Source organism: Xylocopa sonorina, chromosome 8, assembly GCF_050948175.1.
Source record: "Xylocopa sonorina isolate GNS202 chromosome 8, iyXylSono1_principal, whole genome shotgun sequence".
Lineage (NCBI taxonomy): Eukaryota > Metazoa > Arthropoda > Insecta > Hymenoptera > Apidae > Xylocopa > Xylocopa sonorina.
In genome coordinates, this window is record NC_135200.1 from 4,968,320 (window position 1) to 4,991,564 (window position 23,245).

Consider the following 23,245-nt stretch of genomic DNA (forward strand, 5'->3'; position numbering starts at 1 on the left):
CAGCTTATCCGTATAGAAGAGTCTCGATACGTTCTATAAAGTTTCTCAAATCCTACAAACAATTGTCTCTGGCAAAATGCTTTTCTCACCCGCGATTAATCTCACTCGCGACCGATCCGAGATACAGAGAGGAACGGAGAAGCGAGCGGATTTAATATTGCACAGAGTAAACGTCGAGGATGAATTCAATTACATGGAGAACACTTCGCATCCGGTAAAAAGTGGCGAAGACAAAGCACGCTTCATTATGCACGCGCCAGTCCATTTATTTCCACGAGGGACCATCTCTTGTTGCCTCTTGGTGCACGTGTTACTCGGTGGCTCGTCGAATGAGTCACGGCAGATTCGTCAGCGCACGTGGACATCCCAATCGTGGATCCGCAGCCTGCTGCTCGCTTTTCAGACTACTCGCCATCCATCGAGAATGACTTTCGCTCGATACGTCGAACGCTCGCGCGATCGCTAGGATTTTCAATAACGATCGACGCGTTAAGTCGCACTCGAGTCGCTGAATCAGAGGCTGCGTTTCTCGACCGCTCCAAACCTTGTTTTCCGTTAAGCGACGCGTTATAAAAGCAATCGTTAATCTAATTTCAAGGGACACAGCTGTAATTAGCGTTAAGTCAGTCCGCCGTGAATCACTTGGCAAAGTCGCGCTGCAGCGATGTCTCTGAATCAGACTTAATACGGCATGCACCGAACGGCCTTTAATTAGACGAAATTTGCGCGGCTAATTTCGTACGAGCTTCCAATTACTCAGCCTCGCACACCAGCGGTTATCTTTGGTTACGTGGATTACTTCGGTTACGTCGAGCGGGTTCGAAAGACTGTTTCTGATTTTTTCTCTTCCATTCAGTCGTCGCACTGTTCGATCCTCTCGCTTTCTTAACTCTAGTCGACTTTCTCTAGTTGATTCGTGTTCGTCTTCAAAATGTCAATAAACATTTATCTGTGCGTCCAATTTTAGTATGAAATTTTTATTATTTATTTAGAGGATAATAGTGCACGTTGTTCCAAGTATATTCAGTCGATGAGACAATGTTCATTGTTACGAAGGAAACACATTTTTTGTACGAGTACGTGTTCAGACAGTTCCGTCGAAAGTAGTGTGAGTAGTACGTCGTCAGACACCCATTTCAAGCTATAAGTTTACAAATTTAATACCACGCGATTGAAAATAAAGTTGGGCACACGTTACACTGATTGATTGTATTTCAGTATCGTGAAAAATGGTTGCAAATATTTGCCAAAGCTAATTATACGTATCCCAACCCCTTATGCTCGAGTGTCATCACGCGCGCGACATCGCACCCCTATTTACCAGCTCGAATATCGCGGCGCGCGTGGCAAAAAACTAATTTCCTTGCGCCAAACCACAATTTAACACTTTATAAATATTTCAAGCTCCACTGTGCACGTAATACATATACTAATACAAAAGATACATTCGAAACACGAGAAGTGGACATCATTGAAAAAGATGTCGATCGTGAAGGATAAAAAGTTACGATAATCTACGAAATATTCGTGTATTTTATTTATCGAGACGACATATCTCGAAGAAACGAGATGACTCTCAAGGGCAACGTAAACGCGAGAAATGGATCAGTGGTGATCGTCGTCGATTAGATCGAACGCGTTGGCTCTGGACATCGTCTCGCTCGAACGAAGTCCCGTCGAAGCGTGGGCCAGTTGTTGCCAACTCGTTCAGCTATTCAATCTCATTTGATTTCCGTCGTACGTGTCGGCCATGTGAAGTGTATCAGCTGAAACGACAATAATTTCTCGCGAACGCCCTACATCCTGGCGCAGAAAAAGTTGGGCCACAATTTGCGTCGAAATGTAGGACAGGACGATTCTAAGGGAAATTCTGATTGCGCCAGCGACGGTAATTCCAAGAATACGAAGAAGCAAGTCGTGTTACGACTCGAATGCGTCTCTCGCGTTCTGAAGGAGCTCGAAATCGATTTCTGCAGCCGCTCATCCAGCGTCGCGTTCCAAATTTCTACCCGTCAAGACTGGATCAGCGGGGGTGAAAATAGAAAGGAGACGCGGGATATAGGACGAATCTAGGGGAAATTGTGATTGCGCCAGCGATGGTAATTCCAAGAATACGAAGCGAGTCGCGTTACGATTCGAACGCGTCGCTCGCGTTCTGAAGGAGCACCAAATTGATTTCTGTAGCCGCTGCTCGAGCGTCGCGTTCCAAATTTCTACCCGTCGAGACTGGATCAGCGGGGGTGAAAATAGAAAGGCGAAAGAGAAGGGAATTCGCGAAGCGTGCCGCCTGAACTGACCTCGAGCGGGTTATCCCGATTACGTAAAGGAACGCGTTGAATTTAAAGCGTCCGAGCCTCGCACGTGTAGAATCCACCCCGTCGACGGGGCCAATTTGCCAGACGCGGCGACGATATTCGAAACCTCGGCACGATCCAGACACTTGTACGACTTGTACAGGGCGGCAGTGTGCGTGCACGAAAAACTACTATCGTTCCCAACCTCTCTCTCGCTTCATTTTCCAATAATGGAGATAAGGCACACGCCACGCTGCAACGTTCGATTTGTCGTTTACGAATGCACGCGTTTTGCAACGGGGACGACGGTTATCTCAGGTACAAATTACCTTAACGGAGACGCGCACTGGTGCTCGAATTATCGTGGACGAGCATTTCTACTTGGCGATTAATAAGAACGCGATGGAAACGCGAAAGAGAAACTCGCCTTGGGGTGTTTTACCACTAAACGACATAGAAATTGATGAGAGTAAGGGTTGAACGGGAGCCAGTTGATGGAATCGAAAGAATTGACTGGAAAATTTAATTCAGATTGTGGAATACTCGCTCGTTGAGACGCTTGGATGTCTCGAGATGGTGTATAAACGAATTTCATCGCCAGAGGAGTTCTCCACTTTCATTGGAAGGCGCGACCACACGTGGCAGGATGGACGCTGCGGGAGTTAGAGGAATTTGGCTGGAAAAGTGTACCCGATGTCCAACATTCACTCTAGACATCGTGCCAACGGATTATCACCTAGTTAGAGGCGATAATATCCCGCTATAAAAATAGAAAAACCGAAGGAAGATAAGAACTTACAATCTACCCTAATAATTACGAATAACACAAGAACGATCGTTGATACAATTTTTCTCTACAAAAATCTTCTTCGTAGAATAACCAAAAATAAGCTCCACGTATCTAAGAACGAAAGAAAATCCTGCAGTCATTAGTGAAAATATCAAATCATCCAAGAGTCCTGTTCACGATCCGCGATCATCGCGGAACAAATTGCAACGAGGTGCGCCCACTGGCTCCTTAACGTTCCACGATCATTTGCACGATACGCAACGGGTGCTGGTGTGTTAATCCGGAGGAATCGCCGACGGACCGCAGGAACAATGCTGTTTTCGCGTGTATATACGCGAAACAGCCGCAGGCGTATTCCCTGGACCCTCTCCAAGCCGCGCTAACTCGTTTGGCATAAGCAACAGCCGCGTATCATCCCGCTTGAAACCCGACGCGCTTTTCGGGAATTCAATATACCAGCGTCCTCCCTGCGCAACCCTCCGCGCGCGCCCTTCGAGCAAGAACGAAGTCGAGGAGGCGGCCACGGCGAGAGAGGGCGAGCAACAAAGAACGCGAGGACCACGAGCGTATTCAAACGATTACGGATCCTCGAGCCACGCCAGGGAGCACGCGACCCTCTCGCTCGCTCGTTTCAGCTTCGCGAGTTTAATCCAGCTCCATCGGGAGCTTCTGTGTCGCGCTTGCCTGCTTGTTCTCCTTCTTCCTCGAAGAATAATGTTTCGAGGGCTTTTGCTGGCCGACTAACGATTTCGAGGGAAATTCGCGTCACGTGGAATTGCGAGGGACACACGAGCCACGATTTTCCGTTCTCTTCGTTCGTTTTTCCATGGTTCTCTGAGCGATTTGCTTGATCTCGATGTGTTCGTGGTTCCTTTGAATAATTGCTTCCTCGTTTCGAGGCGAACCAGTTGGGTTTTATTATCCGAGAGATGGCGAGAGGAATTTTCGTACGCGTGTTTTGGAAGTGGAAAATTTCTTAACGAGGAGGAAACGTGGAGAGATTCAGTATTAAAGGAGAAAGAATCGTTTGTTTATGATATAAAATAGATTGAAAATATTTGCGATCGACTTTGAACAGTGTCTTTGAACACCAGCTTTCACTTGGCTCGACTTTGCATTACGTGGCGTGCCAAGTTCACGGTTTATCCGCGCAGCCGGCCACTTCCCAAATCGATACGCGTTTTCTACATCGCGTACATAAATAGCTGCGAGGTATATTTGGTCGCGAAACCTTTTAGCGAGTGTTCCGCGTAATGCAACGCGGAATTGCGTCGTTAACAATAATATCCGTGGAGCAGCGTCGTTCCAAAGTATTTCATCCCCAATTATTCCAGCCGCACTAATTCGAGAGTTCGAATATACCGACTCCTTGCGCGTAACTCATCGTGGAATCGAATTTTATTAGACGAGTTAGAACGAAAAATTGCGTCTCGCTCAGGTAGAAGTTAATCCTTCAACGTATCGCGTAATTATGAATCGCGAAACGCTGCTCTTTCTTCCTCTTCCCTCGCGCACCCCTAGCGGCGTTCTAACGAGGGTGGTTCCCACTTTTGTCGCTTGTCGCGTGGTAATCCGGATATGAGACGGACAATCGGTTTTAAACGGTTCCAATTATCCAAACTACCTGCTCTGTGCACTCTGAATATTGTTTTCGATCAAAAAAAACAGCTACCAGCTACGAAACTCTGCGTATTTTACAGAGAGCAATCATGATTGCATCTCGAAAACGAGCTCGTTGACGAATATCTGCGAGGACATATTATTTTCAAGTAGTCGAAGAGTTAAGAGAGATTGGATTAATATTCTGTAAAGGGATCGTCTCGATTTCGTCAACTTTACAGAACGAAACGACGTTGACAGCGTTTGAATAGGGGTGGAACTTGTAACAGACACGGTAAAACCTGGCGCGTTTCACGATATTCAGCAGGTGTCGCGTAAATACGATTAAAGCCGAGTCCTCGAGGCGATTCTCGAGGAATCGAGGAGACAGAACGCGGTATACGCTTGTCCTTAGAGCGGTGTCGAACAATTGTGGACAAAGCGAGCAGCGAACGCTGCGGTGGAATCGATTCGCGGTATGGGATGAGGAGACGTCTCGCGTTCGACGTAGCCGTACGTGGAAAGATAAGTGTCATTGTTCTTTGTCAACGAGGCTGCTTCGTATTGTCCCGTTCAGTTGGCTCTGAGATAAACAGAAGGCCAGAGAATTTGCGTCTCGCCTGATTCCGGCCTGATGAGCCGCGTCGATCTTCTTATTCCACTCTGGCGTCGTCAGTTCTTGATCTACTTCGAGTTTCTGCTTGGAAAATGCTTCTAACGGATGTTACGCTTGGCAGAGCCCTTCGCGGATCCTCTGTCATTATTTAAAACTGTTGCTCGCGAGTCGAAGATGGAATATTTCTTCAGTAATATCGAACAAATATTTTCTTACATTTGGATTAAATAGAAGTTAGCTTTGGTCGAGTAAAGTTAGCATTCTCTGGTCGATAAGGTGTTTAATTAATCGAGAGAGAATTTCGATTGAAATGGATGTTCATTCAAGATCAACTTCTCTCTTTCTCCCTTTTTAATTTCGTATTTGTATTACTCTGAATAGAGCGTAAACTCTGAGAAAGAAATTGCAACGTACATTCTCGAATTTAAAGCGTTGCAATTGATTGCATAAGTTGTAATAGTTTAATGCAATAATATCAATTAGCAAATTGAATTTGCCGCGCGGCATCGAGCCATTCTGCCATTCCTCCGTCGAGTCCGGTTGGGAAAATAATCGCGCTTTCAATTCGCGTATTGATCGCGCAGTTCGATTCATCTTGTTAATTAACCTCAGCCGTATTACGCGTCCGCCGTTTTTCTCCATCGCGTTCGGTAACAACGCGGTGCGTTGAAGCCTCTTTACCGTTTCATTTAAGGTGAAACCGTACGCATCGTGGATGTCGAAATCTCGTTTCAAACGTGTGCAGTAATTGCTTTCGAAACCTTAGTGTGCACAATGCACGGAACAGTCGCAAATCGTCTTCTGCGTGCACAGAGCTAAACGAGGAATTTCCATTTTTCCATCTAGAAGTTTCGCACGTAAACGCTAGGAAACAAGATGGACGAAAGGATACGGAAAATTGAAAAAGGCATCGCACAAGGACCACGTCAATATCCAGGAGACAATATACTCGAATTAAACCCATACACGCGTTCGCGACAACGATATTAACTAAAATACCACCTCTGTTCCCTCACTCTACAAACCCTCCTAATCAATAAACAAAATCCTCCAAATACTGTCTCTCGTGCATCAAAGAAATCCACCATAGACGAATTTCAATCGAGAATCTCGATCCCCAAAGAAATAGGATACACTATCACCCCCCCAAAATCAACTTTCTCCGATAGAAACGAGGGATACGGGCGCAAAAATTCCTCGACCCGCTCCTGCAAGAATGGTACCGATTCGAGGAAGACTGTGCGAGAAAGGCGCACTCGTTCGTGCGCGGCCTCGGTTTTATCTGCGAACGACCTGGCGAACGAAAGAGGGGAAAAAAGAAAGGAAAAAAGGAAAAATAAAGGGACAAGTTTCCCGAGGTCCGGCACACGGTATCTCGACGAAGACGAGGGACGTGTCGCCGCGAGACGATACGCGTCCGGATTGGCAGGACGCTTGCGTCGCGGTCTCCCCGCGTGACGTCACGTCGATCGATCCGTACGGCGTCGGTTTCGCTGGTGCGATCTGCCGGCGACGTCGCTAAACCCGGCAGGGCGGTTTAAGGCGCCACCATGGGTGGTTCTTGCGCGCACGGCTAGAAGGAGGGACGCGAAGGGGTGCGGATCGCCGTGCTCTTCCTCTCTCACCGTCTGTCCTCCTCCGTTCCTCTCGCGAGGGGGTTGGTTTCACGGCAGAGCCCTGGCTCGCGTATGGCGTACGTAGCGCACGATCAGCGGTGGGGGCATCTCGTCGGGGACGAACGGAACGTACGTACGTCGACGAACGGTGGAAAGTCGTGGGCCAGCGATAGTTCTCCGGGGACGGAGGAGCCGGCTGCTCTGAGCCACACACGTCCCCGTCCATCCCTCGTTTCTGCTTTATTCTCGTTTGCGATCGTCGTGCACAGTGGCCGCGCGAATAGTGCCGCGCGTTGAGAGACACGCAAGAGTCGAGTGACACGTCCCACGGAGGAGGAGGACGCGGCTAACCGAGAGGAGCAGGTTCCTACGGGGTAATCTCCCTTCTGTTGCGTATATTCTCCCTGCGTTTGATCGCTGTTTCCTTTCCCGTTGTCACGTTCGCGGTTGCGATGTTTGGTAGCGAACCAAGGATCGCTCGATGTCAAGGTTAGCGAGTTTTTCTTGGCTGATGCACCGAGCGCGAGTGTTACTTCGTTGGGGGGTGGTTGCTGGCGACGAGGACCGTGGGACTGTCGTGCCGTGGAATTCGTTATGCCGGCTGTCTTACGTAAAGTGGTGGACGACGTTCTGTGCGACGGTTCGAAGTCGTGGGGAATGGTTGCGATGGAGTTGGACGATGGGATACTGCGGCGCGATGCGTGGGGATGATTATTTGGTGCCCCGTGGAATTGCTACCCCCTGTGCTATTTTTTGTTTCTGACGGCGTAGCAGGCACTGTGGCGGCTGGTTTATGGTTAGATTGACGGATCAAGGTTCTTTTTTTATTATTTTAAACTGTCGAGGGACTTGGAAATGTTTGGGGATGTTTATTGTTAGACTCTCTCTCCCTCTCTCTCTTTTTTTAAATGGTAAACGGTAGAAATAGAGATTGAAAGAAAGGATAAACATTAGAGATGTTAAGAGGTATTAAGAAGAGAGATATGAAAGGATAAACAATCGAGCCGAATTTCTATCGATTACATTTAAGAGTACAAATTTAATTTTGTAATTCTTTTTTTTATCAATTTACTGTCGATTCTGAAATTCAGTAGACCCTAAACGTCACAGTTTTCGATAGTTCCTCGAGTACAATAGGTATCCGCGTCACCTACATTTTCCCCTAATCTGCAAACAACAGAGAACGAAATTTCCGATACTCGATAAAATCGCTCGTCGTGTCCAAAAACGAGAACGTTCGTAAAAGAAACCGTGTATGATTGCTGGAAAAAAGAGAATGAAAAAATTTGTATGGTAACGACGCGGTCTTGTTTATCGAGGAAGAAAGTGAAGTAGAAGGGAAAATCTTTTTAAAACAAACGAAAACAAAGTTCCAACTTTCCCCGTCTTTTCCACGTCTTGGCTTTCCTGCGGCCAAAGGATAACACGATTTTCATACCGTTAATGCGATTCCAAAGTTTTTCGACGGCGGTGTTGTCGCGTTCACCGTGCTTCAAATTAATTTGAAATCTCTCCTGGCTGCAATTTCGTTTCGCTTTTAGCGATCCCTCTTCTCGTATTGAGATTCACTTCGACGCGATGCATTGATACTCGACAAAGTACTACTCGCGCTATTTTCATTTCGACTGAGTCAACCCTTAAACGCATAACGTTGCAATTCAACGACACACGCCAAAGAAAAAAATATAATTCGTTCATGTGTGTGTCAATCATTTAGAATTAACAAACATTCTTTCTCATAAAGGAAACTGCATTAAAAATTCACGAAAGATAACGTTCTTCTAATCTAAGACAGAGGACAGCATGAAAAAAATATATATAATTCGTTCATATAGTGTCAGTCATTTATAATTAACAAGCATTCTTTTTCATAAAGGAAACTGCATTAAAAATGCACGAGAGACAGCATGAAAAGCGGGGGTTTCAAAATATTTTGCCATCCCCTCCAGAGAGAGAGAGAGATCTTCAGAGCGTATCAATGATCAAATATTTACAATGCGTCGAAAAGTGTGGGCGAGCAACGCGTAATTAACGATTACCGCAGCGGGTCGAGCGATACCCGTGGAAGGGTGGAAAGAAACGCAGGGAAAGCATTATTAGAACCGTAACCAGCGTTAATCGTATTACTCGGCAAAGTCTTGCGCCGAGCTGTGTGCTCACGTAAGCGCACCAGTAATCCTAATCCTACGCGCGTGATTCGTGAATTATTAATCGCGCGAGCCACGAAGACTTCCTGGGATTCGCGTCAGCGAATTTGTTAGGAGCGTAGAGTCCGGGCGCAGAAGCTGAACGACATCCGCTTACGATCGACGGTGCGAGCGTCGACTCGTACTACTTGGACCGCTAATTAGCCAATGTCTCAGACGCGCAGACTCTTCAGATCTCTCGTGTCAGCTTAATAACCCCTATCGATCTTGGTTCTGCTCGCCTAATCCAACGTTTCGATCTCCGTTATACTCTTTCCGTTTCGTTTACGTCGATTATTTTACTCGATCGTTGTTCAATTGTCGATACGATGTTAATGATATGATTTAAATGGTTTTTTTTTTCTTTTTTTTCTGCAGTGTTCACTCGATTTAATTCGTGCAATTTTACCTGCTGGATGTTTGACGGACTTTGTAGCTTGATACACGCGAAACAAAATGGTGGAGCAACGTTTCATTGTACGAGTGTTCGTTTCTAAGAAGAACGACTTTGAAAATCGATAGAGCACGCGTGTTTCTGACGGATACTTTGCTTAATGGGGGGTTTGTGTACACGTCGCACAGTGGATGAAGAAAGTATCGGCTGATATATCCTTATTTTAGCTTTCGTTGAATTATTGCGCTTGAACGTTTGATGCACAGAGTTAGAAAAATGTTCGAACGTTTCTAGATAAATTGTGCATCGTCCACTCTTTGGGACACGAATGAATCAAGGCCATGACGATCAGCCTCTCGTTCTTAATCGATTTTCAAAGTTACTTTTCTAAAAAGCGAAGCCAATTCTTACGAATCGTAAAGAAATTACCTTGCACGCAACTTACTCCGCGACGTTGCGAGCCATTAAAAATTTTTACAAGTACAGAAATTCTCTCCCGAAAATATCGCGTTTGAACAATTTAATTTAAAGCAGAAAAATTTATCCTGAGACTCCTCGAACCCAGATTCGCGTGGCGAGGAAAAAATCAAAGTAGAACGGTTCGTCGATCGGGTTTTTTTTTAAAACGACGAACAAAGCACCGCGTTTATCCAGCCCACCGTCGACGAGAAGAAAGAAACGGCAATTTGATAACTCCTGCAGGACTCTAATTGGCGACAGACACGAAAGCCAGTCGGCAAAGAGCGGCGCGCAGGCACTGTCCGCCGAGTGGATTGACTCGTGGATCTAATCTCGCTAATAGAGCGATTTCTATACGATTCGAATGCACCCTCGTTTGGCACGATTCGCAGCGACGAGCTAGCCGCGGCGGATGCCTTTTCAAAACGTCAGAGATGTCTTAAAAAAAAAAAACGCCACCATTGTCTATCATCCAGCTTTTACATCCCGCGCCGTTAGCTTACATCCAACTGTCTCTAAATAGAAAAGCTCTACTGCCGTCTCTCGCTCGCTATTTCTCGTCGCCTGTGCATCCCTCCGCGCAAAAATGAACGAAACGAGACTGGTAGAAGACTGGTCCCACGGAGTCAAAAACGCTGCTTTCGTTTTTACGATCTCGTACTAAAATGCAAATTATTTAATATTCCCGAGCGACGTGAAGCTGAGCTCACCCGTCCACCCCTACGAATCCAAATAGAAAGCGAGAAGGGTGAACCGCGACGGCAGCGAGTAATTACAACGATGGAGTGGTACCTAGACTAAACGTGGAAGTAGTAGAAAGTGCGCGGAGGAGATGTAGAGAGACGTAATGGTAAACGGCGTGGGGCCATGTTTAATTCAATATCCCTCGCAGCCGGTTGTCTCCGTTGGCGAACATTAACGAGAGTCGCGTGTGCTTTTTTTAGATACGTGGGCGGTTCGAGGCGAGAGTTGTCGGGGGTGAAGGAACTGGTGACCTCGAGGAGGGTGCAGAAGAGACCCTCGGCGAACGTGGTAAGGTCGGATGGCGGTTGCATCGGGGGTGGCCCGGGAAGCGGCGGCGTCATCGCTGGCGGGCTGCTAGGCGGTTGCAGCGGCGGCAACGACGCCTTAGCGGAGCTAACCATCGAGGACCTGGCATCTATTCCTGCCGGAAATCACACCTCCGCCAATCACACGGGCCATTCCTCTCATCACAAGGTCAGCGAACTTGCCTAAATCGATATTTCCAACCCCCTTCTCCCCTCGTACACTGAATCGACCCTCTAATTAACCGTCCTGCCTTAAACTGGATCATGGTGATGTTGCTCTTGATTCGAGTGATCTTTAGAAACGGACAGAGCAGTTTCGTTTCGAAAGAAGCCAGCTTATCGGTTAGTTCTCGAAACGTTTGAGAAATTAGAACAAGTGTGTATTTTTTTTTCTTTTTTTTTTTACTTATTTCTCTACTCCCTTCTCTTTCATCCCCCAATCGACCCTCTGATTAACCGTCCTACCTTAAATTGGATCGTAGAGATGTCGCTCTCGATTTGACTGATCTTTAGAAATGGAAAGAGCATTTTCAGTTCTCGAAGCTAGCTTACTAATTAGTTCTCGAAACGTTTGAGAAATTGGAACAAGTGTCTGTTGTATTTTTTTTTTTTTTTACTTATTTTTCAATTGGTAAAAAGTGTTTAGAATTGTGTCTCGTGATTGGCAGACAAGCAAAGAGTACAGTGCACGACGATTTAGATAAATATAAGGTGATTACGCGACGCTTTTCCGACCGGATTTGTTAGACTCGGTCGTCTGTGCGGTACGTCTCGCTGGCTGAATCTACTTAACTGAATCGTTGCGCACAGCTGTTATCATAGACGTTGATCTGAATTTTTCGAGAGACGATTTTAACTCCAAAGGAGAAAATAGAATCAGAGAACTTTCTCATTCTTTTATACCACAAATAATCGAACGAGTAAATCGAAAACATATTTAAAGACTTTTAATAAACACGTTTTAATAGCGCATTCCTGTAAACTCTTCGCTGAACGATATTTTAGTCTAATTTTCTAATTTTGTCTCGTAATCCAACAGAATTTAATGGATTTCTACAAGACACCCTCTATAACGGGGCTTCTAAGAATTCATTTGGTCGATCGCGCCAAACGACAGTTGATCGCGGAAGCCTAAATCGGTGGCACGATCAAAAGTAATCCGTCAATCTGTTGTCGATTGAGCACGCGGCGATAAACGCGATGTACCAGCTCGGTCGACGTATCAATTAAGCTTTATTAATCCGTTGACATCGAATTGCGCGATAAACATCGCCGGAATTTAATTAAGCTTAAATCGAAGCCACGGTTGATCGATCCGCTCGAAACAAATGGTAATAAGCTGCAACGATCCAAGTTCCACGGGCTTTATACGCGCAGCCGTATACTCGCGTTCAAAAATATCTCTCGATATTTGCTTCTCTGTCGATCCAGCCTACGATTAATTTCAAACAACACGTATATTCGAGACAAACGATTACACGATCCTTAAAGGAATTAGAATTGCTATTCGTCGCTAAACAAGTGCCACAATCTTTAGTTTAAGACAGCGAACAGGTTAACAACGATAACGTCGTGCGATATCAATTTATCAGGGACGAATAGTAGAAACGGTGATACTTTTGCGCGAGCGTGTACGCGAAAAGAGGTGGACGGGGTGAAATTGGCCGATTCGCGAGCCCATTACGCTCTCTTGAACTAAATCAGTATAATTGCCAAACAGTCGATCGCATCCGAACAGTCGACGGCACAAGAGCCACTCGACGTTGCGATAATTATTCAAGACGCATTACGTTCGGATATCTAATTATTCAATGGCTATGCGCGCACGTAACTCGCCCCAAAACGCGCAGAGAAGGACGCGAGGGCCCATAAACGCGGACGCGCGTGATCGCATCGCAAACAATGAAATTATAAAAGCGTACGTCTCGTTCGTACGTGTGCGTCAGCTGTTAACGTCGCGCAGCTGCCACGTACAGGGTGGCTCGTTTTAAATGCTCGCCGCGCGAATCGCCGGAAATCGAGTTTACCGCGGAAATTCGGTTAAAGGGGTCGCCGACATTCCGTCGATCCTCTGCTCTCTCGAGTCGTGTAACGCAACAGAGACTCGCATCGGGACTCTTCGATCGACCAGTCTCGAAATTGTGAATTTATCGCTGCTATCTTCGAGAGGGTGGTTACGAACATATTTCTCGGGTGTTCCTTCAAGTTGTAGTTAATTTTGATTAATTGCGATGGAAGTGTCGCGTTAAATTATTATATATACATCTCAGAATTAACTATCTTTTAACTAATCGTACGCACCAGCTATGAAAATCGATATCACGAAAGGGATGCGAGTGTGGTATACAAAGTTTAAGGGAACCAAACGAACGAATTTCATTCAGAAAAACACAGCGTCGCGAGTAACAGAAGAAAGTGGTAATCAGACGATAAACAGCAGAAATTTCTCGTTTATTCACCCACGATATTTCCATCGGTAAACTCGCACCCTGAGCATCACGATTGCATCAGAGAGAGAGAGAGTGAGCGAATCAAAGTCTCTTTGATCACGGAGGCAATCTTCTAGGTGATCTGTGCCCTTTCAAACCGAAACTTTCCCCTGACGGCTATTCTCCACTCCCCGCTACGAACGTGTATTTTTTCTCTCCTCTTTTTCCTTTTTTTTTTTTTTGCACCGTTGGCTTGTCAATCGATTCCCATCCGCCGCCCCGCTTCCTTCGCGCATTCCAATTTAACTTGCTCCTTGTGTCTCGCGCGTTTATTCTCTCCCGTTTCATCCCCCTGTTAATATACGCCGTTGATAGGTTGCATCGTTGGATGTTGCAAGCGCTCCACGTTTGACCCCCTTTTACCCTAATAGTCCCATTCAGGGTGGCCTCCCTTTTTCTCCGCGCCACGCCGTATGCTGCCTGGGGGTTCGTACGTCTCGCACGCGTGCATCCTGCAGAACCACCCACCTGGCGAATTTGGCTGCAGTCGCACACTAAAATCGTTGGCCATTGCCGATCGACCGCTGATAGACGTACCAAACGCGTCCACGTTTCGCGAACGCGTCCTCTTCCCAGTTTATTCGCGATTCTCGTGAAACACTCGAACTCGTAGCCTCGAATGATCACGTTTTTACGTGGACATTGTGCAGGATGGTGGTCCAGACATCGATCACCAGGATATTCGATGCGTTTCCAATAGTTTAAGAATACGATTAAAAATCGAAGAAATTCGAAATGAAGTTTCATAGTTGATGGATCTCTTCTTTTCTCGAACTGCAGCTTTGGAAACGTTGCCATTTCTGCGAAAAGAATTCACTAAGATATTCGAAGAATAATCACTTTCGAACGAACCACTGGGAATACGGTTAAAAATCGAAGAAATTCGAGATGAAATTTCATAGTTAGATTTCTTCTTTTCTCGAACTGCAACTTTGAAAACCTCGCCATCTCTGCGAAATGAAATTCGTTCGACGACGACTGTGGATAAATGATAGATTCAGTGTGATTGCTCCTTAAGGGGTTTAGAGGAACCGTGGGACATCTCGTAGCAACTTTCCACGGGACGCTCTTATCGTAACGAATAAAAGAAGGAAGGGGAAAAACAGGCGTCCAACTCTGGCTGGCATCGTCGCTTGGATTCGTCCTCGTCGTTTCTTACTACTTTCCCAACTTTCTTCCTCCACCTGTCCCTCCTTTACGCTTATCCGTTTCCTTTTTCCTCGGAAATTTTTATCTCTCTCCAGGCGCTCGTTTCCCGTTCCTCATCGATATTCTCGATGTTTGCCGTTTCCTTCTTTGTTACTTCGCCGGCAAGCTCGAAGGATTTGTCAAAATGTTTCGACGGGTGGAAACGATACTCTTCGTGGAAGCAGCGCGATGTTTCCAGGCTGGCTGGGGAGAAGGGAAGAAAAAAAGAAGCGAAACGAGGAAACGCTCGGTGGTTCGCCAACGAGCCAAGGAAATTGGAGAGGAAAGCATGTTTCGCTCTGTCTCGAAGTTTCTCCCGGTCTCGATCCAGCTGAACTCGACTCTGGTAAATTCTCAAATTCCACTGCTGCGCTCGAAAACTTCTCCGACTCGAGTATGTTAATAATCGTTGTAATTAGAGGAGGTAAAAAAACTTCTCTCTGGTCCAGCTTTGATTTATCGCTAATAAAATTGCGAACTAAATGAACTAGCCGAGGGCAGCAGCGTTTTAACAATTTTGGAGAACGTTCAAGCGATTAGAAGAAGAAGAAGAACTCGTTTAATTCCAAAGTGAGCGACTGATAAATTAGAGGAATGAGCTTCTGCGAAATTTTACACTACCGCTGCGCTGCGAACTAAATTGGACGAGCCGATAGTAGCAGCGTTTTTAACAATTTTGGAGAACGTTAAAGCAACTCGAAAAGAAAGAAAGCTCGCTTAACTCCAAAGTGAGCGACTGATAAATTAGAGGAACGAACTTCAGCGAAATTTTACACCACCACTGTGCATCGAACGGTTCAAATCGATATACCACACCAAAAGCAGATTGCTTGGAGGAGCAGTATCGAGACTTGGATATTCGAGACGTCCTCCCAACGCGGCGTTCTTCCATATTTCATCCTTCCGGCTGACTTCTCTGCCCGCCTCTTTTGCCTCGACGTCATTTCCCGTTCGCCCAGCCAGGAGGATTTGTCAAATCTTTCGAGGGACGTAAACAACGCCTCGGCGAGGGCTCCCTGGTCGCGTCGTTTCCGCGTAACGAATGCGAGGGATCTTCGAACGGATTGCGAGGAGGGAAAAGAAAGCTGTAGCCCAAGAAGAAGAAGAAGAAGTGGAGGAAGGATTAGCTTATGCACGCGTGGGCGTAAGTTATGCAGACGGGTCACGGTAGGTCGTCGAATGGAATCGATATCTGCACGGTGAAATAATAACCGTTCTCTTTCCGGGCAGCCACCCCTGCGCTCTTCGAGCGTGTCTGTCGTGGGGCAACAGTCATTGCGGATGGTCGAACCACAGACGCCAACGGGGTGGGTCCTTCCGCTTTGGACCTGGTTTTCGCGTTGCGCTGATAATACGCGCGTGCTCGCTGATTACAAACCGCCCTCGGGGCTGCTGGCCTTTCATTGTTCCGTACCGTTGCATCGACTAATTACGCGAGTTATTTTAGCCAGGTTTCGGTAGGTTAAACGGGAAACGGACGCGGATCTCTAGGAATTCTTCTGCACGCTCTAGTCAAACGGCCACGCGATGGAAATTGAGGGGGATGTTGAAGGGTGGCTCGAGATCTTCAAATAAGAATCTCAGTGACCTTTCTTAAGTCTCTTGCGACGTTGGATTTGAAAATTTTTGTACTCGAATGCGCTTTACTGGTGCGCTGTTATGCTTTGGTTATCGAAGAGAATCGTTATTATTTTTTGCTTGAAATATATTATAAGCGATCTTTAAATGAGTCTCACTGATCTTTCTTAAGTCTCTTGCGAAGTTGGATTTGAAAACTTTGGTACTCGAATGCGCTTTACTGGTGCGTTGTTATGCTCTGGTTATCGAAGATTATTATTTCTTGCTTGAAATATATTGGAAGCGATTTGAAAAATTTATTGTGGTTAAAGGATCGTGTCGAAATATTTTCGAATGAATGTACGTGTATCGCTTTCAGAATTACTTCGTCTTTTGTATTCTGATGACTCGTATTCTGTTCAGAGTGTTCCCAGGCTAATATGCGAGCGATATCGACGAATAAATACCATCCATTAGCGGAATTACGATCAGTCGCTGACGAGTATTAACCTTTCGCGACTCTCGCTCGATGTTTCGCGATGTAACTCGACAGTTTTCGTTTCTGCTGAATTTCGTTATCTCCAGTTGATAGAGACGAAGTATTGATGCGAGAATAGGCTGTTTATATTTTCGGTTGGAAAGTGACATTGTGACGTAGAATGGGGATTTAGATAAAGATCCTCTACGACTGTAGTCCTGAATACGATGTGTTTAGCGTTAGTACAGTTTCGACAATCCTAGCGAGCGTACACGTTTGCGCTACTCATTTGAAAGTTTAAAGGCGAGTTTCATTTCGAATCGAACCAAAAACTTATCTATCCCTGATGTAATTGGCGGTAGAGCAAGTGTGTAAACAGTGACGACGATAGTGATGCAGTATCTGGTGTGAAAAATAGACAAATTGGAGCGATGGGCAGTGAATCCAGAAGTAGCAATCGATGACCCACAAAATTTTGTCAATTCAGAATGTTTTGGTAAGTGTTCACGTAAAATATCACACTGAACGCAACTGCAGAACTTACACTCCAATAATTATGTTTCTAAAAATGTAAACACACAGATAATAATAATATATTCAAATAACAACACTTTCGTATGTTAATTCGCATGTAAATTCATTCACACGCGAAATCGTCTCGAAATGCAGTGACCAAAAAAATCATCGAGTCGAGAGGGTTAATTTTCACCGAAATGTGGAAAACGTCCCGCTTTTAGACGCAGATTCGCGCACGGATTAACGCTCGTTTCGGCTGGTAATTCCAGACACATCGAGAGCCGCGTTAACAATCGATTCATCAGATTATCAGTTTTCAAGTTCCGTTCGAGCGATTTATCGTTGATAAAAACGGATTAGCCCCTTTTCGGGTACAGACACTCCCGTACGCGTGTAATTTGGAAGGTATTCAAGCTGTGACCAATGAAACGAAACACGCGTCGCTATTAATTCTCCTCGTCGCTTCGTTCGATATTAATAATCTGCAATAGCTCAGAAGTATTTAATATAATTTAAAATTATTCCTGAATTCAATTCTGTTCTGTCACTTTAGTTATTTCTATCGATAACGATCTTCGATATTACGTTACAAATGGAACGATTCTCTTGAGAATTAGCTATGCTAACAGAAAACCTTTACTTTTCGTTTATTTCATTACTTTTTTAACACATACCGTTATATTTTATGTAACACGCGTCGACTTTGTTTTCTCCTCGACTTGTTTGCCAAGAAAAAATGCGATTCATTATTTTCGAACGTGCGATTTCCAGTCCTTTTCAGACGATCGCGCAAGATCGCATCAAAGAATTCTTCAGAGCAATATCTTCCATCCCCTGAAAGGTTACTTCCGTCCGTAGCCGATAATCCTTCCGGGATAATCCTCGATATTCCTGGCTCGAAACGGATGAATCCCTGACCGACTCGAAATGTAATCAGTTTCGAGGTAACGTTTCCTTTCCGCTTTTTGAACCCCATCGCTTTTTCCCGCCGGATAAAGTCGCGGAGGGTGAAAAGCGATGGGGTGTGGCTCGCATGTCACCTCGTCGTTCGCTAAACACCGGTTCCTTTTATTCGCCTACGAATGCAAATCGCGTTAGTTAAACGCGGGGCTAACACGAGACGCGACGATTCGCGTTTCGTTGCTTCGATTTTCTGCAAATTTACTTGGCCTCTTATATTTTCACAGCGTACACCCCTCTGTTTCGTGAACTCGCAGAGAATCGACTAAGCGCTGGAGAACGCGAGGTATCGAAAGAAGAAATTATTCGACGACGACTAATTTTTTCATGCGATATATATTACAGTGAATAGACGCGATTTAATTTGAGACAATTTTAAGAGGGGTGGAAATTAAGTTGTGATTATCAGATTTAAAGATATTGAATTACCACTGAAGTCACGTCACGGATAATTTGATACAAAGTATCTCGTACATCTGGTTTCTCGTTTAGATTAATAAACTAGATATTCCATCGAACCTTACCATCCGTATAAAATATTTCTCCGCGTCATCGATCGCTGATCGCAGAAGTCCACCCTGCAAAAGTAACAGTTACCTGATTCCAAAGAAGCAACGAGTTAACGTATAATACAAACAGTAATACAACCAAGCTGCTAATATCTCGCGAATTAAGCGATTAATTAGCACGTGAATGCTAAAAAAATAAGTAAAACGCGGCAAAGGTACGCGTACACACTTTCCACGACCGCCATATGTAAAAACTGGCCGACTGGAGCAACTTAAAATTACACGGAAACCCACGCGACCAGTGACTCGTTAATGTTCCGTCGATGATATTTTTTTTCTCTCTCTCTCTCTCTCTCTCTCTCTTGTTTTTTTCGTGGCAGCCTGCACGACCAGTATGTCGTGTAGTATTCGGTAGCAGAGTGTGTTAGTAAGTTAGTATCGCTGGCGAAAAGTGGGGATAGCCAGTGAGCAATGGATCGTCGACCCTCGCCAGCCGGCAGTTAACGTTCGTCCGACCCGTGAAAATGTGCGTGCGATGCGTTCGTCGATGGTTGCGTGAAAAATGTGAACGGTAACACGCGTACCAGCCTGAATTTGGCGAAAAACCAGCATCCTCTCGCGCGATCCTCCGCGTGCGAATCCTGCGCGCGCGCGCGTGCTTCCTCCTCGCACCAAAAAAGGGGGTGGCGGCTAGACGAGAAACCGTGGACGCCAAATAGAGCTGCGCGTTCGAGGAACCCTCGGTGAAATCATCGGATTCTACGAAGCGACGGGGGCCTCGTAATTCTCGCAGATGGATATCGTCCCGTTCTAACGAATGTTTATCCTCGTCTCGCGTCACGAATCGACTTCGCATCTCGCTTATTCGTTTCCCTGCTCGTTTACGAACCGTGAACAGGGGAAAGTGTCTCTCCGCGTTTTCGTAGGCGAACCTGGAACAGAGTAATCGGTAACATTTACACATTTACACGCGTGCGACACGTTTTCTGCGTCCATATTTCTCTGCGCTCGGATACGTTTCGCAATATCAAAGTCTCGTTACATCAAAATGCACTCGATCTCGTTTCAGTGTCTGTCTCTGATATTATTCTCAGGCTAATGCGAGGAATGGTGGTAAACAAATGATGATATCGTCCATTCCATCCACTCGAGTCACCATCATCGCCGTGTAAAACGTCCAGTTTTTAAAATACAGTGCGACATGTTTCAGTTTTTGAGAGAAGAAGAAACAAGATGTTACAGATTTTTTATTTTGTCAGTTACACGATATTATATTATTTGTTCAGGGTTTTTCTTTTTCGATGAATTGAAATTTGTCGCGTTTCTACTTTCACTTAACCCACTGAGGACCAGCGTTCCGTTAACGCAATGTTTCGCTTACGATTTCTGTGTTGATACGATGCGATAATATAAACCGACGGAAGGCAGTCGAGATTTTGTAGTTTGTAAACGACGATAAAATTTAGGCGCATCGCATCGTCGAGTGGCATTCGAAATTCAAATTGAATGCAGACCGTCTGAAACAAATAGGCAGCCCCAGTTAAATTGCACCAGTCGTCGAGGGTAACAAGGGTGATTCTACTCGAGGGCCATCCCTTAATTATCCCGTGCATTGACGCGTTTGATGTTCACACAGGTATTTTGCCGTTATCGATCCCTCGAAACCTGTGGACACGTGTCATGGACGAACGCGCGTCAGTCCACGACTGTCAAGGGTGCCTTTCTCAGGGTTCGAAATTATCGTTCAATTAAATGATACAACTCGCGATCGATACGCGACGTACGAGCTTGATACGAATTTAACGCGATCAGGGAAAGTTTCGTTCTACAGCGATAAGAATTATTTCAAATGACGACGCTCTGTTACTTCTAGAAAGATATATATACGATAGAAAATTCGGAGGTGGCGACGAATTAATCGATTGGAGTGCCAAGAGTAAAATAACAGTGCACTTTACTAAAATACTCGTACTAGTACGAAATAAGCGAGGAAGTGACTGTGTTGGCGGTGATAAAAGTCCACGCGTTGAGGATTAAACCGGAAAAATGGTGAGTTCATTTAAAAACAACACTTTTCAATATTTTAATGTACGCATCGAATATACAAATTCTTGTAAGAAATTTTAGTGAAATTTAAAACAAACGTAAACTACAAATCGAAAGTGAAATATACAACTCGCGCGATAAAGAAGAAACGAACGTAGAATGGACAAAAAGCGTACGAAAGAGGAACGATCGTGGAAAAATATTTCAAGGTTGTGGAACCACGCGTTCGTTAGGATACTCCGAAATCCTTCGTTTCGCATTCCTCCGTGTGGATTCCTCGCATTTTTCCGCTGCACCCCGACTGTATCGCGACGATAACATTTATCCCGTTTCGAGAAGAAGAAAAAAGAAAGGAACAGAGACAAACGTTACCGCGTGGAAATCTCTGAAAATAAACTAGCCGCGCGGTGGAAAGAATGAGAGACGAGACGAGGGGTGAGCTCCGTTTATTTGGAATTTTTGTGCCAGTAGTGTCACACGCTCAAAGGCCAAAGAAGCCGCCGCGGGTATTTATTGTTCCTCGATCCTCCCTCGAGTTAAGCGGCGAGCGATCGCCGCGATGGACGCGTCTCGATCGGTGTAAACGGGCCTTTAAAAAGGGCAGTGAAGGAAAAAAAGTGCTGCGTTTGACCCGCGAACGGATCTTTTGTCTGGCTTATGGGTTTCTCGGGGCGCGTTTACGATCCGGGGAGTAAAAACCTGTGGAACCGTTTCTACCCCCATGAGTCACTCTTGGTGTATAACAGAGGATACGCGCGTGTGCGTGCGACTACGCGTGGTAAAATGAATAGCGCTTGGAGGAGGGGGATCGGTAGGGAACGGGTCCAGCAGGAGGAGGATCAAAGAACGTCCGTTTCAAATCATTCCAATGTGATTCGATTGACTGTGTTACTTAACCCTTGAACGGTTACGCGTTCTGACGTATATGGGCGCAGATGGGTGGCTGTTTGTTCTCTCTAGCTGTTGATATTTGGTAACGCGGGTCCGTTTCCTTCGTAACGTTATCGTGACATTGTATATCGCTCGAATAAATAATGAAAATTATATATATATATTTATTTATATTTATTTATTTTCAATGGAAGTTGTTAATGTTTAAGAATAAATTCGCGAAGTCGAGCTACGAGGTATCGATTACGAAGAAGAGTGCATTCGTTTGATAGAGGCTAGAGAATGTTGAGCCTGTGTGACTCATACGTCGTTCGATATACTATATAAAAAGAACAGTGAACCCCTGAGTCACTTGGTTTGTATATAAATTTCGATTCAAAGTGGAAAGTGTAATTTTCATTTAAAGAGAAAGGGGCGAGGGGAGGAAGAATATATTTGACGCATAGCGTTCTGGTAATTTAAATGGTAAAGATTAACTGCTAGAAGAGGCCTCGTACCCCTTCGAGCAGCCGTCGCGCCGTCACGGCGCCCTGTTCTGAATCATACCAGCAGGAGGGTCCCGAGTCTGGCGAACCTCGCGCTCGAGAATCGATAACGGTCAGATCAACCTCGCCGGAAGTCCTTGACCCAGGACGCGACTTCGATTCTAATTGCGTCTGTGTACTCTCTCTGCTGCCAAAATTGTAAAGCAGCTGTTCAAAATTGCAAATAAATGCCCGTGATTGAAGTAAACGTTAAGTCGACCGCTGATACTGTTTTTACAAGAAAGTGAAATGAATTTGTTTCCACAAACAGAGGGTGCCGGGTGGTGGAGGCGTGATCGTGGGGGGTGGCGGTAATTCGGCCACCCCCCAAGGTGCACAGCAGAGCAGCAACCTGGTATACCGCGTGGTAAGCTCCAGGCATCCCGGCGGTGGCCATCATCCGCACGTGAAGAAGTCGGACAGCTCTCAGCAGACGGACGGCACGCCGTTCAAACACCAGCAACAGCCAGGCTCGAACAGCTCCGCGAACAGCAGCTCGAACAGTCAGCAATGGAAGAAATACATCGAGGCTGGAGCGGCGAGGGATCGGGAGAGAGACAAGGAGGGCGCACCCCCGAGTCCTAGTCCCTCCAGGCGGTCCCAGGTAAACGTTTATACTGTTTTGTCGCCGCGTTAAGTCGCTGCTATACTCGCTGGGCGATATCGATTAGAGCGATGGCTGGTTTGTCTTCGCGCAGCCTTTTAAATTCTCGCTTTTTTACGATCACCGTCTGTGAATTGTTTCGAATCGTTCTTCCTCCAATCGATAAGTACAATGTTTGGTATAAATTCCGTTTGAGTGTTCGATTTCGTTCCACTTCTGATGCTCTTTCAGGATAAACACCGGAAACAGGCCATGGCTGAGTATGCGAACGGCGAAAAACCGCAGAAAGTCTCATCGGGAACATCGACCAGCGGTAGCAGTAAAGTTAGAGGAGTGCCGCAGAGTTTTGGATACGTGAAGAGGCACAGCGCCGGTACCAGCCCCAGTCCCAACGGTGTTCAAAATGGCGGCAAGGATTCCGCGAGGACCGCTCAAGTTAGCGCAGTCCCGAGAACGAAGGTAGAAACTCTCTTCTTAATT

General features: G+C 45.7%; 1 protein-coding gene across 1 annotated transcript in view; it reads left to right on the forward strand.

Moving 5' to 3' along the window:
* Sick (sickie) overlaps positions 1 to 23,245 on the forward strand; it is a 164,991-nt gene that overhangs the window by 86,877 nt on the left and 54,869 nt on the right. The window contains exons 9-11 of the mRNA XM_076899505.1: positions 10,899 to 11,172; positions 22,433 to 22,765; positions 22,997 to 23,224. Coding sequence (XP_076755620.1) covers positions 10,899 to 11,172; positions 22,433 to 22,765; positions 22,997 to 23,224 — 835 coding nt within the window. The remainder of the gene's footprint in view (positions 1 to 10,898; positions 11,173 to 22,432; positions 22,766 to 22,996; positions 23,225 to 23,245) is intronic.